Below are 14,454 nucleotides of genomic sequence, written 5' to 3' on the forward strand. Positions count from 1 at the left end.
AAGCTGACCAATCTCTACTTGATCCAAAGTTATATGTTTACTATTAATATGCAGTTTTCACAATTTTTACACTGATGATGCACACAGGCCAATATTTTTATTGTGGAGAACTTGATCACTTCATAAATGGTCTGTTAATGCCCCCACTTCTGAAGCAACAATTAAGTGGTGTACTTGTGGGGCAGAGAACATAGAACAATAGAGTTGGAAGGGACTTTGAGGTTTTCTAGTCCAAGCTTCTGCTCAAGGAGGAGAGGAGACCCTATACAATTTCAGACAAGTGGTTGTTCAGTCTCTTTCAAATCCTCCAGTGATGGAGTAACCCAACTTCCTAAGGCAAGTTATTCCATTGGTTGATTGTTCTCACCATTAGGAATTTCCTTAGTTCTAGGTTGCTTCTCTGCTTGATTAGCTTCCATAGTCTCTTGCCTTGCCTTTTGGTGCTTTAGAAAATAGTTTGATCTCCTTGTCTTTGTAGGAGCCCCTCAAATATTGAAACAATACTCCCCTAGACCTTATTTTGATAATATATTCTTTCTCTAAGCTCTGTGTTTACATTTCACAATACAGTATAAATGAGTTAAAAAACAGGTAATTTGTCTATCTCGGGAAATTTTCTTCTACCTATAATCAACTGTCTTTTAGAATTTGGAAGTGGAAAATGTTAAACAGTGAACTGAAGACAAAACGCGAAGTGTAGAAGTGTAGACATAACACATTTAAGTATGTAATATAGTGAAAATCAAATTCACTATTGCTGCTAAATTATGTCGTTGTTTTTAATCACGTGTTCATGTGTCAATATTGCATGGCTAAATTAAGAAGTTTTAAAACGCAAAGGATGCTAGACTTTTCTCGCATCCTAGTCAAAAATCTGTACTGTATCTTTAATATTCAGCATATTTATTCAGCCTAGCCACGATCAAAAACTAAAAGCTTTCAAGTTCAAGTTCATTTACGAAAACTCCCCTTTTACAAACAACAGCAAACGTTACACCGCACCGCTTCCAAGCAAGGCGTTCTCTCTAGAAACCCTCTGCGCCTGCGCCTCGTGTTGCGTCTTGCGCCTGCGCAGCACGGCTCGCTTTTTCTCCCTTGGTAACGGAACCCAACCCAACCGGTCTCGGCTTCGCTGGCGGTCGCCCTTTCCTTCCCTGCCTCTTTTAAGGTTGACCGTCGCCGCTATGCAGGGGGAGGATGCTCGGTACCTCAAAAGGTAATGGTTTTCCCGCCAAAGTGAAGCGGGAGGGCGCATTGAACCGAAAGTAAGAGCAGAAGGCCGAGGAGGGGCGCGGTTCTTCTGCTGGAGAAAATGGCAGGAGAGGAAGGATGCCTCGGCCGGGAGGGCGGCTGGCTTTTCAGAAGGTGTTGAGCTGCAGCAGGTTTGGGTTAATGCCCAACAGACGGGTGATTTCAAGGGAAAGGACCTTACTGGAAAAGCGGGGGCGGTCTGGGGCGACACCAGCCTACCCTGTTCGAGCGTATCGCCCCTGCGGTGGCTTTAGCTCTTTGCGAACCATGGGAATGACCATTCTCTCTACTGATGTTAGGGAGGATCTTGATTGCTTTTTGGTGGGATATAGTTTCATTTCTTTTAAACTTGCACAGCTCACATGCTGGAAATAATAAGGAAGCATACTGAATGTAACAGCAACTTTGTAAAATAATATAGATTATATTGATCAGTTCAAACTTGTGAGGTACTGCAACCTGGAAAAATCCTCAAAATGTTTTTATTTCTGTGCTTAACTGATACAAAAATTGTAGGTTTTTAATTCACTAATTTTTACTTAACAGAAAGGTAAAAGGTGGAAATATTGATGTACATCCATCAGAAAAGGCGCTTATAGTTCATTATGAAGTGGAAGCTACAATTCTTGGGGAGATGGGAGATCCTATGTTGGGAGAGCGTAAGGAATGTCAAAAAATGTAAGTTTAACAATGTTCAAGTAAACCTTTGTTCAAAAGCCTTTGATGAAACATTTTGGATAGCCAATGTTTTTGCCTTTAAAGTCTTTTTTTAAAGATTGAATTAGAAAAATAAAATCTGAAGCCTTAATTTAATATAATATATTAATATATTTTTATACATTTAGTTAGAAAAGATGTCAAGCACATATATTTATTTTAAATCACTTAAAATACATGAAAAGTTCTTACTATGCCTCAAATATTTTATTAAGAGATCCAAAATATATATAGCACTTTTCCAAATGCAACCAAGATCCATCATATCAAAAAAAGAAAATGAATTTATTACTTCATGTTAAATGATTGATTTATCCTCATAAAAAGAGAGAAAAGAGATTTAACCACCACTCTCCTAGGAGAAAAGGTTTGCTGCTTTATTTTAGTAAAAGAAAAATAATCCTATTTTTTATAATGGCAAGTCCTTTTTGCACAATGATTGTGTTTATTTTCCCTTTTCATGTATTTGTACACCATATTTTGCCATGGGTTAGCATGGTTAATTAAATTGTGGTTTATTAATTGCTAGATTTTTCTAACTGCTAGTAAGGCATTTGACAAAGTAGGCAACAACCTACTTCTTGGTAAGTAAGAAAAATGTGAGATAGTCAGCATCACTAACATTGATTTATAACTGGCTGACAAAATGCTGTTACAGAAAACAATGTATAAATGTATAAATAAATAGTTAATGCATTGGTTGCCAGTAGGCCTGTGGATCAATTCAGAGGGCATGGCACGGCACTGAGTTATCTTACACAAAGTAAGGATGCACGGCACAGTTGAGGTTGAAAAAGCAGGAAAGAAGAGGTTTTTCAAAAGCTGCGCACCTGCGCGCAGTACTTGTAAAGCTGTTCGGGTGGCACAGCTGAGTTTTTTTGGAAATGCTGTACACAGTGCGCAAAACACACTCTCACCGAACCGGTAGTAGCACTGGTTGAATCCCACCCCTGAGTTAAATGCTGTTCCTGGGAGAGTTTTTCTCCAGCCGAAGGTAACCTGGACATTGGGGGCAAAGTTGGAGTTAATAAAGGGACTCTTATTGCTTATTATGACTGTGTTGCCTTTGTGCCACACCCCGGGTCATTACAAATACACTCTCCCATCTCATTCTCATATATTTTTTAATTGGAATAAAAATTTATACCTAACAGTCTCTCTGATCATATGTTTGTAGCTGTTTCAAGAGGGTTGAATAGTCCTATTAGCAGCTATACTTTGATATAGGTAGTCCTTTGACTTATGACTGTAATGGTGTCTCCATTATATATGGTTGTGGATTGTGATGGCCATTAAGTGAAGCATCTAATTTAATGACTCCACCCCATCCCACCCTGTAGCTCAAATGGAGCATGAGGTGACTTAGGGGAAGGGAGGCCTAGACCACCTGCTTCAGGTCTCCAAAGCCCAAGATGCCCGGTGCTTTGCTCCCTGTTCCTCAGGATTCTTTCAGCCCCCCTGCATTGATAGCTTCTATTGCCAGGCTTTAGGCTGTCCTGGGTAGCCTGGTTCGTAGCAGGATAAGTCCTACAAATAGGCCTTGTCTTAATTGCTCTTTGTGTGCTGGTGGCTTCTTTAGGCTCCCTTGTGGCTGGCTTCAGAACAACTGAAGCTTCCAGGGACCGGGTGGGATGGGTGGGGAAGATAGTTTGGTACTGCAGCATCCCTATGGTCAATTGTAAGGGTGAAGAAAAGCAAGGGCACTGCAGTGGCCGTAAGTTTGAAACAGGATTGTAAATACCTTTGGGAGGGATTGTCATAACTTTGAACAGTCACTAAGTGAATAGTTATAAATCAAGGTTGCTTTTTCTCTCAGGCCACCACCAGTGGTAGTGATGAGAATTGTAAACATTCATGGAGGGCAAGCAGGGTTTTGAGGATGTCCGCTGCCTCTGATTTGCCCGTTTGTATTGTAGACGGCATTATTCTGGAATTCAGATTCAGATTTAAAATCAACACAGACAGTCCTTGTTTAGTGACAGACAGCCTTGTTGAACAATAATTTGCAGTTATGATAATGAAAAAGTAACTTTACAATCCCTCGCATTTACAATCTTTGCAGGTCTAAAGCAGGAAAGCTGAAGTAAGATCATAATCACTGTTGCAGTTCCACTTTGCAACTAGTTTGCTTAACTAGTTGCCAGTCCCAATTGTGGTCGCTAAATGAGGAATAGCTTTAGCATGTTTTGGTTAACTGCAACTCAGTGGCCATATATGAAATTGGGTATAACGGAGTACTGTCTCCTGATATATTTGATCATTTTTATTGTTTCTGCCATATTTGTTCTATGGTTGTTTTCATTGTGGGCTTTGTCTAGTTCAGTGGAGATTAAATACAAATATTATATGCCAGTTAACAGATCTGAATGAAGTTTGGGTCATGAGTGAGAAGGGTTTTGCTTTAAATAAAACAAGAAAACCAAATGGCCCAATTTGGTCTACCAAAATAGCAATAGCGCTTAGACTTTTGTATCACTTCCCGGCACTTTACAGCAGTTTCAAGATCAGCATATTGCCTTCAGCAATCTGAGCCTTCATTTCACTGACCTTGGAAGGGTGGAATGCTGAGTCAACTTTGTGCCTATCAGGATCAAACCCCAGGCTGTGGACAGTCTTTGCTGGCAATACTACCTTCTAACCACTGCACCACCATGGCTCTTGATAAAGGTTGAAATTGTAAAATAATTTATATTTTAAGACTGAGTTTTATACATTTAAAACTAAATGTTGAAGATAGAATTTGTGTGCAAGCTGAAAATAAAAGCTGCTGGGTTTTATTTTACAGCATTCGGTTGAAAAGCCTCAATGCAAATACAGACATTTCTTCCTTGGCTCGGAAGGTGGTAGAGGAATGCAAACTTATTCATCCCTCCAAACTGGCTGAGGTGGAACAATTACTCTATTACCTGCAAAATCGCAGAGATACCTCATCCGCCAAAGGTGAGCAAAACAAGTTCAGATTGAAACAAATTGTATGTGACATGAGCACTTTTTCCTTTGAGAATATTAATGGGATAGGATGGGATGGGATGGGATGGGATGGAAGGGACCTTGGAAGTTTTCTAATCCAGCCCCCATTTCAAGCCTATACCATTTCAGATAAGTGACTGTCTAGACTCGAATCTCTAGACTCTTCTTAAAATCATCCAGTGATGAAGTGCCCACAATTTCTAGAGGAAAGCTTTCCACTGGTTAATTGTCCTCACTCTTAGGAAATTCTCCTTAAGTCCAGGTTGCTTCTGTCTTAGTTTTAGATTAGTTTCCAAGCATTGCTTCTTGCCCTGCCCTCTGGTGCATTGGAGAATAATTTGACCTTCTCTTCTTTGTGGTAGCCCCTCAAATATTGAAATACTGCTATTGTGTCATCTCTAATTCTTCTTTTCTTTAGACTAGCCAAGCCCAAATCCTGCAGCTATTCTTCATATGTTTTAGTCTCCAGGCCTTTGATCATCTTAGTTGCTCTTCTCTGAACTTTTTCCAAAGTCTCAACATCTTTTTTGTAGTATGGTGACCAAAATTGGTTGCAAGTGTGGTCTTAACAGGGTTTTATAAAGCGGTACTAAAACTTCATGTGATCTTGATTCTATGCCTCTGTTTATACACCCAGGATTGTATTAGCTTTGTTGGCTGCTGCTGCACAAAGCTGGCTTACATTCAAATAATCATCCACTAGGACTCCAACGTCCCTCTCACAATTACTGTTTTTGAGTCAGGTCTTGCTTAATCTGTACCTTCATTTTGTTGGATAGGGCCATTGTTCAAGTTTGTCAATATCTTTTTGGAATCTGAGCTTGTCTTCTGGGGTGTTGGCTACTCCTGCCAATTTAGTGTCATCTGCAAATTTGATGAGTTCCCCTTCTATTCCCTCATCTAAGTCATTTATGAAGATATTGAAGAGTACTGGGCTTAAGATGAAGCCTTGTGATAACCCATTACTTACTTCTCTCCATGTGGATCTAGTACCATTAAGGACTACTTATTCAGTAGGGTTTGTCAGCCAGCTACAAATCCATCTGGTGGTGATGATGTCTATTCCACATTTTTTCATCTTACCAAGAAGTAGGTTGTGGTCTACTTTGTGAAATGCCTTACTGAAATCTAAGTATACTATGTGCACAGCATTTCACTGGTCTACTAATTTAGTGACTTTATCAAAGAATGAAATAAGATTGGTTTGGCATGATCTGTTTTTAACAAACCCATGCTAGTTATTAGTTATAAATTTATTTGCTGCTCATTCACAGATCTGTTTTTTGATTATCTTTTCCAGGATCTTCCTAGGTATTGATATTAGACTGATTGGTCTGTAGTTTCCTGCCCCCCCCCCCTTTCTTGAAGATGGTAATCACATCAGCCCTTTTCCAATCCTTAGATACTTTCTTAGTGCTCCAGGATTTTTGAAAGATATGGTACAGTGGTTCTGATATAACATCTGCCAGCTCCTTCAGAACTCTGGGATGTAATCTATCAGGTGCCAGTGATTTATATATGTCAAGGTCAGATAGGTGTTCTCTTACCATTTTCTTGCTTATTTTAATTTTAATTTTAGTTTTTAGTTTGTGTTTTACTGTAGTTTTTTTGGTATGTTGGGTTATAATTTCTTTTTGCATGAAAATTGATGTGAAGAATAAGTGAAGCAGCTCTGCTTGTCCCTACTGCCTGTTATTTCCTTGCCATCTTCCTTGAGTACTTTTTCCTTTGAGAATATTGAGAGGAAAAGGCCAGTACTATTGGCAACCACAGTTTGAACCAAAATAATTGGTATGTTTATGGAAAAACAATGATTGCTTGTATATTGCAATGAAATTTAGCACTATTGGTTTTGATTGATCGATTGAGGAAAATTATGCTTCTATATTCCTGTAGAAATACTGATATCACATTTAATCAATTCCACCTGCTCTAATTACCCTATTTTCCTAAACATGATAAAAGTAAGGAAAGACTTTTAAAAAGTATATAAGCCATTATTCTGTATTGTCTTTCCACAGAAAAGAAAGAAAAATCCAGTAAACCTAAAGATCCACCACCATTTGAAGGGATGGAGGTGGGTATAATTGAATCCAATTTAGTATTTTTTCTAAAATGTATATTTTATGCAAAAATACTGACATTATTAAAGATTAATCTATTTTAAACAGATTTGCATCTTATATTTCATTGTTCAATTGTTCAGTATAACAAATTATTACATTTTAAAAGAACTTTTAACACTTTAGTTAATTTATTATTAAATAATCCATTATTTCTTGGTTTTTCTCTGTTCCTTGTTTCTAATAATTCTGGAACAAAATCATTATTAAAGTTATTATCATAGTTGTCTATTTTACTGTAATACCAGGGCTTAGGCTGCATTTGAATTTATATATTACTAAAACTGTCTGTTTTTAACCTTCAGTTGGATGAAACATTGCATCATAAGATAACGAATTATTATTCATATGGGATTAACATTTTAATGATCTTCAGATCAGTTGTATAGGCAAAGTTGTGGCCACTTCAATTGCCACCACACTGCCATCACATGGTCAAGATTTTTGACACTCGCTACCAGCTTTCCACAAGCAAAATCAATGAGAAAGTTGGCAGAAGTCAGAAATCATTTCCATTCCCACTGCTACTTTGCTCAACTGTTTACCTCTTTGGGGTAAGGAAATATTTCTGAAAGAATGAGCCAAGGGATCATGGATTGTCTAGTATTAGCTATAATTTATATATGCAGTGCTTCGGGTTTAAAGGGAAGAAGGTGATATGGAGCATACTTAGACTTCTAATGTAGAGCTTGCTGGCAACTGCTTAAAGCAGCTACATCTTTTCCTGAATTCACTTGACTATATTCTGCAATCACAATGCAATCCTGGAAAAGGCATGTTTGGTTTCAGATTTACTGGCGGGTGCTGCATGCACATCTACATGCCCTTCAAATCTTTTTACTATGATTCTGGAGCATAGCAATTTGTTATCATTTTCTATTTCTTGTATGTTAACTGACAAAGAAGCAATTCCATTCCAAAAATAAAAACCATTGGGTTCTTTGAACTTGATTGTTTTCCTTTAGGCTAGAAAACATCAGTTCACTGCAGGAAAACAGCCAAGTTCAGTGAACAACAAGAACCCAGCAGTTCAAATCTGAGTTCCATATATTCTCTACAACTGTAATATAGGACAGTGCATTCAGATTAATATTATTCAACATTAATTATTTTATTTAATTATTCAAGTTAATCTGATTTTATATTTCCTTCAGCTCTGTTTATACAAAACTTTACTTTTTAACATGAATTATTGTCTCTTCAATGCATTTAGACTGTTTTCATGTTTAACTTTTCTTATAACCGTTTGCTTATTGATGTCTTGCATTCCTCTGTATTCTAATTTTCCTTGCCTGGTGTTTTCAGATTGATGAAGTAGCTAATATTAATGACATGGATGAGTACATTGAATTGCTATATGAAGATATTCCAGATAAAGTTCGTGGCTCTGCACTTATTCTGCAGCTGGCCAGAAATCCTGATAACTTAGAAGAACTTCTCCTTAATGGTAATTAACAGATTAATGCTATTACGATTGGGCTGGCTATTGGTTCAATAATTTAGTTAACCATAATTAGATAAACGAATCCCACAAGAAATACTAGTTTGTGTTCAGAATAACTGATCCTTAATTAAAGTTGTGATTATTCAGAATAACCCAGACCATGGTTTTTCATTGACTCTTAAACTCATTAAATAATTGGCTGTCATGAGGTAGCACAGTAACTATTTTTGGGTAATAGTGACTATCTTGGTTTAATTAATTTGAAAACCTGGGAAAAAATTATGTGTAAAAACAAATTGTTTATCTTTGTTACGGTAATGTTGTGTCTTTCAGAGACACTTGTAGTCAAAAGATTTTTGGTTTGGTACTATTCTGAATTTTTTTAATTTTATTCATGGTGATTCATGTTCAGACTTTTTTGAGAGGTTAGGATCTAAAATGTATGTACTCCACAGAGATTCTCATTAAAAGCACCAATATTTTCCTTATGTAAGTCAGTAAGGGGGCAAGTTAAAGTGTACAGTACTTTAAAGATAATTTTGACTCAATGCACATTCCAGTGTCTATAAATATAGGAAATTATGTTGATTACTTTTAAAAACCATCTGATGGGCCATTGTGAAGGTCACTCAGGTTATATGGTAGATAAGATTGCTGGCACCTCCTGCTTTGAACGAGGCAGTGGTCACCATCCTCCTCACCATCCTTGGATCCAAAGTTTTTCAACAACTATCAAACAGTCTGTAACTTTCCTTTTTTAGGGTAGGCTATTGAGAATATAGTTGATGAGAATCCTGGAAGAAGTGGATTATCTACACCAGATGTGTTCAAGCCTGGTGCCCATGAAGCCCTGGTTAGCTACTAATATTTTCCCATAAGATTCTAAACTTTCAGCATCATTATGTGATTTTATGTTATAAAACTATGTTATATATTTTATATACTGCTCAAGACTATTCTTGTTTTTTCAGTGCAGCCCAATTAAGTCAAAAAGTTGGACACCATGATCTAGATCCAGTTTTAAGCTAGGATTTAGTATTGAGACAGCCTTGGTCATGCTTGCTGATGACTTGGGATGGGATGCTGATGGCACATCCATCCTTGTGTTTTTTGATCTTTCAGTAACTTTTGATGCTGTTGACTATGGTATGCTTTTGAGCTGTCTCTATCTGTTGGAGATAGGAGCATAACGTTGCATTATTGTGCTTCTCTTCTTTCTCTGGAGGTCATACTAGATCCATAGCACCTATTCAAATAGCTTGGGATTGGGCTGCTTTTCTACCTTCCCTATGGGGATGCTTAATGAGGTGAATTCATATCAGTTGTCTGCTGTCTTTGACAGCCCCCTTTCACCCATGCTTGCCTTGCTTTACCCGTTACACTGCTTTTCTTCTCCTTTGCCTAAGCTAAGTGGTTAAATGTAGTTCTCACATCCCAGGTCCTTTGGTCTATCACAAATTTCAAAATGTTCTTTTAATCTTAAATGTTCTTTTAATTGTGTGGGATTATTTTTCAGCAATATAAGCTTCATGTCTGTACCAGATAATTCCATGTTGGGTTCCAGGAATTCCATTGTACAGTAGAACCTCTGGTCACAAACACTTCTGATCATGACCAAATCAGATTCTGACCAAAAAATTCACAAAATTTTTGAATCTGGTCACAAACACATACTTGGGTGGCGATCAGACATGGCCGATTTCCCCTTCTACGCCATTTTTTTGTAAGCAAATTTCCTATTGTTTGTTTACTGGAAAAGGAAATGAAGCTGGTGGGAGGGAGGGAGGGAGGAAAAGCAGACCCTTGGCTCGCACTGCTGCTCAGCTGCTGTGCTGTGCCGTGCTGTGCTGTGCTATGGATTTTGCTCCTCCGTCCTGCTGGTCACCCACCTCCTCCTTCCTACCACCGCTTTGCTTCTCTAGCTTGCTCCTGCCTTGTGCTGCTTGCTTGCTGGGCTTGGATAAAAGACTGGCTGGGAGCTTCTTTGGCCGCTGTTGCCGCCTTGGCTGCCTCAGTGCTCTCGCCTTACTTTCGCTTGTCAGCAGCCAGAGCAGCAGCCAGAACCCCAGGGTTAGGGTTAACCCCACAAAGCATCTTGGGGGATGTAGTATTTCCTCTTCGGTGAGGAGGTGGTGGGGGGAGAGCAGGAAAGGCGATTGACCTGACAGAGAAAGTAGGATCTCGGGGATGCGTGCGAGGTGCAGAAGGCAAACTTAGCTGCAGGTAATTGGGGGGGGGCAGCCTGCCCTCTCCTCCCAGTTATAGTCAAACATTTTCCAGGGTTCAGTTTTAAATACATTTTCAGTTGTAACTTTTCCCCTCCACGCCCTTTCTTTCGTGTCCTTATTCAACTTCTTTAAACTTTCGGCCACTCAGAGTTAGCTGCTTTGTATTTGTTTAAAGATTCAGGTCACGAGTTGTGGAACAAATTATGGTCATGACCAGAGGTTCTACTGTATAACATACTGCTAATATGCCCAATTCCTTAAGCTGTTTTTAGGCTTATGCAATGATCCATGGCCTCATATCTTCATCCATTTCATTTTGAGTGCACCAAACGTTCTGGATGGTTCAGTCCAATAAGCATCCTCTCAACCCATGTCAGTCTCTTACTCAACCTTTTAATGCAACTTCCTTTTAATCTCCATGAGGGAAAATGATGTAATATTATTTTCTCCAAAGTAGCTGGAGAAGTATCCAATCCTAACTATTCTCTCTGACCCTAACTAGTCAATGAACCTTCCCATGGATGCTCAGATTTCCATAGTGACTATCCTAATAACTGTCTCTGAGTTTTCCGCCCCTACCTAGTGCCACAGGTTTTTTTTCTTGCAGGATTTGTATATGATGACTACATCAGTGAGTTCCTGAAAAAAGAAGTAATGAACCATAGATGCCAGAATTACAATAAAATACAAATCTGTATTAAGTGAAGTGATGCTAATACAAGCGGTATATTGAAGGAGCTCTCATCCTGCTCATCCATGACAGGCAGTGGCAGGAAAGGCCTTTCATCATGTCCTGGGCTTGTGTTTATGAATCTTCTGATGCATAGTTTTGTAACACCGGGTTCCCTCTTCCCATCCAGCACTATCCTGAGATTGACACTTTTGTATTCATGTCAGCGAAAGCATGGGTATGGGAACCAGGGATATTTCCTGCTCCTCAGAATGTATGGGAGAAATCAATTGATAGAACAATAATGTATCTAGAGAGAGCAAAAGATTAATTACTTTGTTTTCCAAGGCTGGGAGGTCAATTAAATCCTTTGTGTGAAGGAGGTTGGAGCAATTACCATGCTGGAATGAGGATAGCTACATTGTTAAATAGCAGAAGGGTTCGGAAAAGAGAAAACTAAATTTGTTATCAGGGCTTGCTGTTCAAAGAGGCAGCAGGCAACTTTCATAAGTGGAGAGACTAGCTTGACAGCTGGTCAGTCTTGCAGAATATGTTTTTTTATTACAAGGCTTATACTGAAATAGCAATAGCACTTAGAGTTATATACCACTTTATAGTGCTTTACAGTCCTTTCTAAGCAGTTTACAGAGACAGCATATTGCCACCAACAGTTTGGCTCCTCATTTTATCCACCTTGGAAGGATGGAAGGCTGAGTCAACCTTTGAAATGAACAGAGGTTCTTCATACTCTTAATTCTTCAACCCTGATTGATGCTACCCTTTGTCTGATGCAGTCATTTTGCAGAAGACATACTGTAAATATGAACGTCATGCTATTGTTGAGACAGTACTTTTCTTCTTACTTTTTAGAAACTGCATTGGGTGCTTTGGCCAGGGTTCTACGAGAGGACTGGAAACAAAGTGTAGAACTTGCTACTAATATAATATATATATTCTTCTGCTTTTCCAGGTATGTATAGTAACATGTATGTAAGTCAATATGTTCTGGAACATTAATATTTTAAAATGAATACAGCAGTAATTATTAAGTCATGCTTGTGGGTTAATATAGGATTTACTCTGACACCAGTACTCTGATTTTAATTCTTTTTAATGTAGCTTTTCTCAGTTTCATGGACTGATTACACACTATAAGATTGGAGCTCTTTGCATGAATATCATTGATCATGAGCTAAAGAGGCATGAACTCTGGCAAGAGGAACTTACCAAGAAGAAAAAAGCTGATATCCTCGTTTGTTGTTGTTAGTAGACTAATGGACAGGCATGAATCCAACTTATTCTTACAACTTAGAGCAGTCTACTTCGTTTTACTCAGTTGTTGTGTTCACTCTGCATGCTCATTTGGTTGTTCTTCAGATTCTCCTAACCTTTAATTTTTAAATAAAATATTTTACAGTAGTGATGCTTTCAAGATTGAATATATGATTTATGAGAATGGTACCCTTTTGGATATATAGGATCTATTATCAGAGAATGAATAGAAAATTAGTATATTTTCTGTATATATAGAAAAATATTTTAGTGGTTATCTTAGTTTGGCAATTGCTACAAGAAATTAGTTGTAGTCTTTCACAGTCCCTTTATTTCAGGTTAATGCAGAGAACTAAGATATTGGTTAAAGAGAACTAGTATAAATCAACAAAGTAGCAGCAAATCTGCTTTTTGAATAGCTGTATTTATATTGGCTGGCAATTACTGAGGTTGCTCATATGTCACAGAAAACCAAAACGCCCAAATAGTTCTGTCTTATTACGAACAATACTCAGATATTCATTGCTCAGTCATACTTGTTTTCTTCCTGCTCACAGAAATACTTAAGCAAGTCATGGAAACCCATTCAGTGTTTGGTTTCTGGAATACCTGGATTGTTTTTGTTACTTTTGATTAATAAGAAAGTAATCCAGAGTTCCTGCTTAAAACATATTACAAGAACATTGCTGACTGGTTTAACTGTTTTTACAATCAGAAGAAGCCGGTGAGGGTGATAATATATACTATAGCGTGTGCCAGAAGGCTTTCTGAACAAGGAGTCTTATGCTATATGCATATCGCGTCTTGTAATTGCAGCAGGACATGGGCATCTCCACATATCAAAAAGTGTTTTATAGGTTTTGCATTTCTTAAGTGTTGGGCATATCCTTATCTCTAAATATCACTAGATGAAGATCCTGAAAATCAAACACTGAAAAAAGAATATGAAAAAACCTTTAAAAAGTACCAAGGTCTGGTGGTTAAGCAAGAACAACTACTTCGAGGTACAAATTTTGATTCCCAATTATTCAATATACTATAGATACTTTTTCAGCATTTAGCAGAATTATGGGAAAGTCTAAAAGATTGCATAGCTTATTCTATTTGTTAAAAATGAAGCTATTTGAATGACTTAGAATTAAGAACACTGTATATAGGTTAAAGTTAAACCAATGACTCATCAGCTAATGACTTTCAAAATACGTTTATATAAGGCACGTTCACTGCCTTGGGATGTATATAACATGATGGAATTAATAATTTCACATTGTTGTGTATATACTAATAATGGAGAAGCAAATTCTAAAAGCTCTTTAAAAACTGATATACTGTATAGTATTGTAAATGAAAATATATTGATCAGAAAAAGAGTTTCTGAGAATTTAATGTTAGATTTGAATGTTCATTAGATGAAAACACCCCACTAGTAAGTACTTTTCATTCCTCCTGAAGGTCAGTGCCATTAAATAGCCTGCCAGAAAAATTTCAAGAGAGAAAAGGAGACAAGACAGAGATCTTCTTTCCTTTCCTCTGCATATACTCATCCTCCATATGTATCCTGATGTTTCTTCTTATATACCTTACAATTTTTTTTATTTTGAAAGTCAGGAAGGCACAAACTCTGGAATGGGAAAAATATGATTCCCAGTATTTATTAATACAAGTAGAATTGATAAGTATGTAATTTGATTGTAATTTGAAAGTGCAGCTAATTAATTTGACCTATTTCTGCTCAAAATACAAATGAAATAAAATGTTTGGAAACTTATATTAATATGT

At 37.6% G+C, this 14,454-nt stretch overlaps 1 protein-coding gene across 1 annotated transcript in view; it reads left to right on the forward strand.

Moving 5' to 3' along the window:
* The first annotated feature begins 1,065 nt into the window (after positions 1-1,065).
* KIFAP3 (kinesin associated protein 3) overlaps positions 1,066-14,454 on the forward strand; it is a 61,881-nt gene continuing 48,492 nt past the window's right edge. Inside the window, exons 1-8 of the mRNA XM_087930520.1 lie at positions 1,066-1,216; positions 1,798-1,929; positions 4,754-4,908; positions 6,960-7,015; positions 8,367-8,508; positions 12,274-12,373; positions 12,523-12,647; positions 13,581-13,679. Coding sequence (XP_087786646.1) covers positions 1,185-1,216; positions 1,798-1,929; positions 4,754-4,908; positions 6,960-7,015; positions 8,367-8,508; positions 12,274-12,373; positions 12,523-12,647; positions 13,581-13,679 — 841 coding nt within the window. The 5' untranslated portion in view covers positions 1,066-1,184. The remainder of the gene's footprint in view (positions 1,217-1,797; positions 1,930-4,753; positions 4,909-6,959; positions 7,016-8,366; positions 8,509-12,273; positions 12,374-12,522; positions 12,648-13,580; positions 13,680-14,454) is intronic.

This window comes from Pseudonaja textilis, chromosome 3 (assembly GCF_049901715.1).
Source record: "Pseudonaja textilis isolate UNSWEBS1 chromosome 3, rPseTex1.2, whole genome shotgun sequence".
NCBI lineage: Eukaryota > Metazoa > Chordata > Lepidosauria > Squamata > Elapidae > Pseudonaja > Pseudonaja textilis.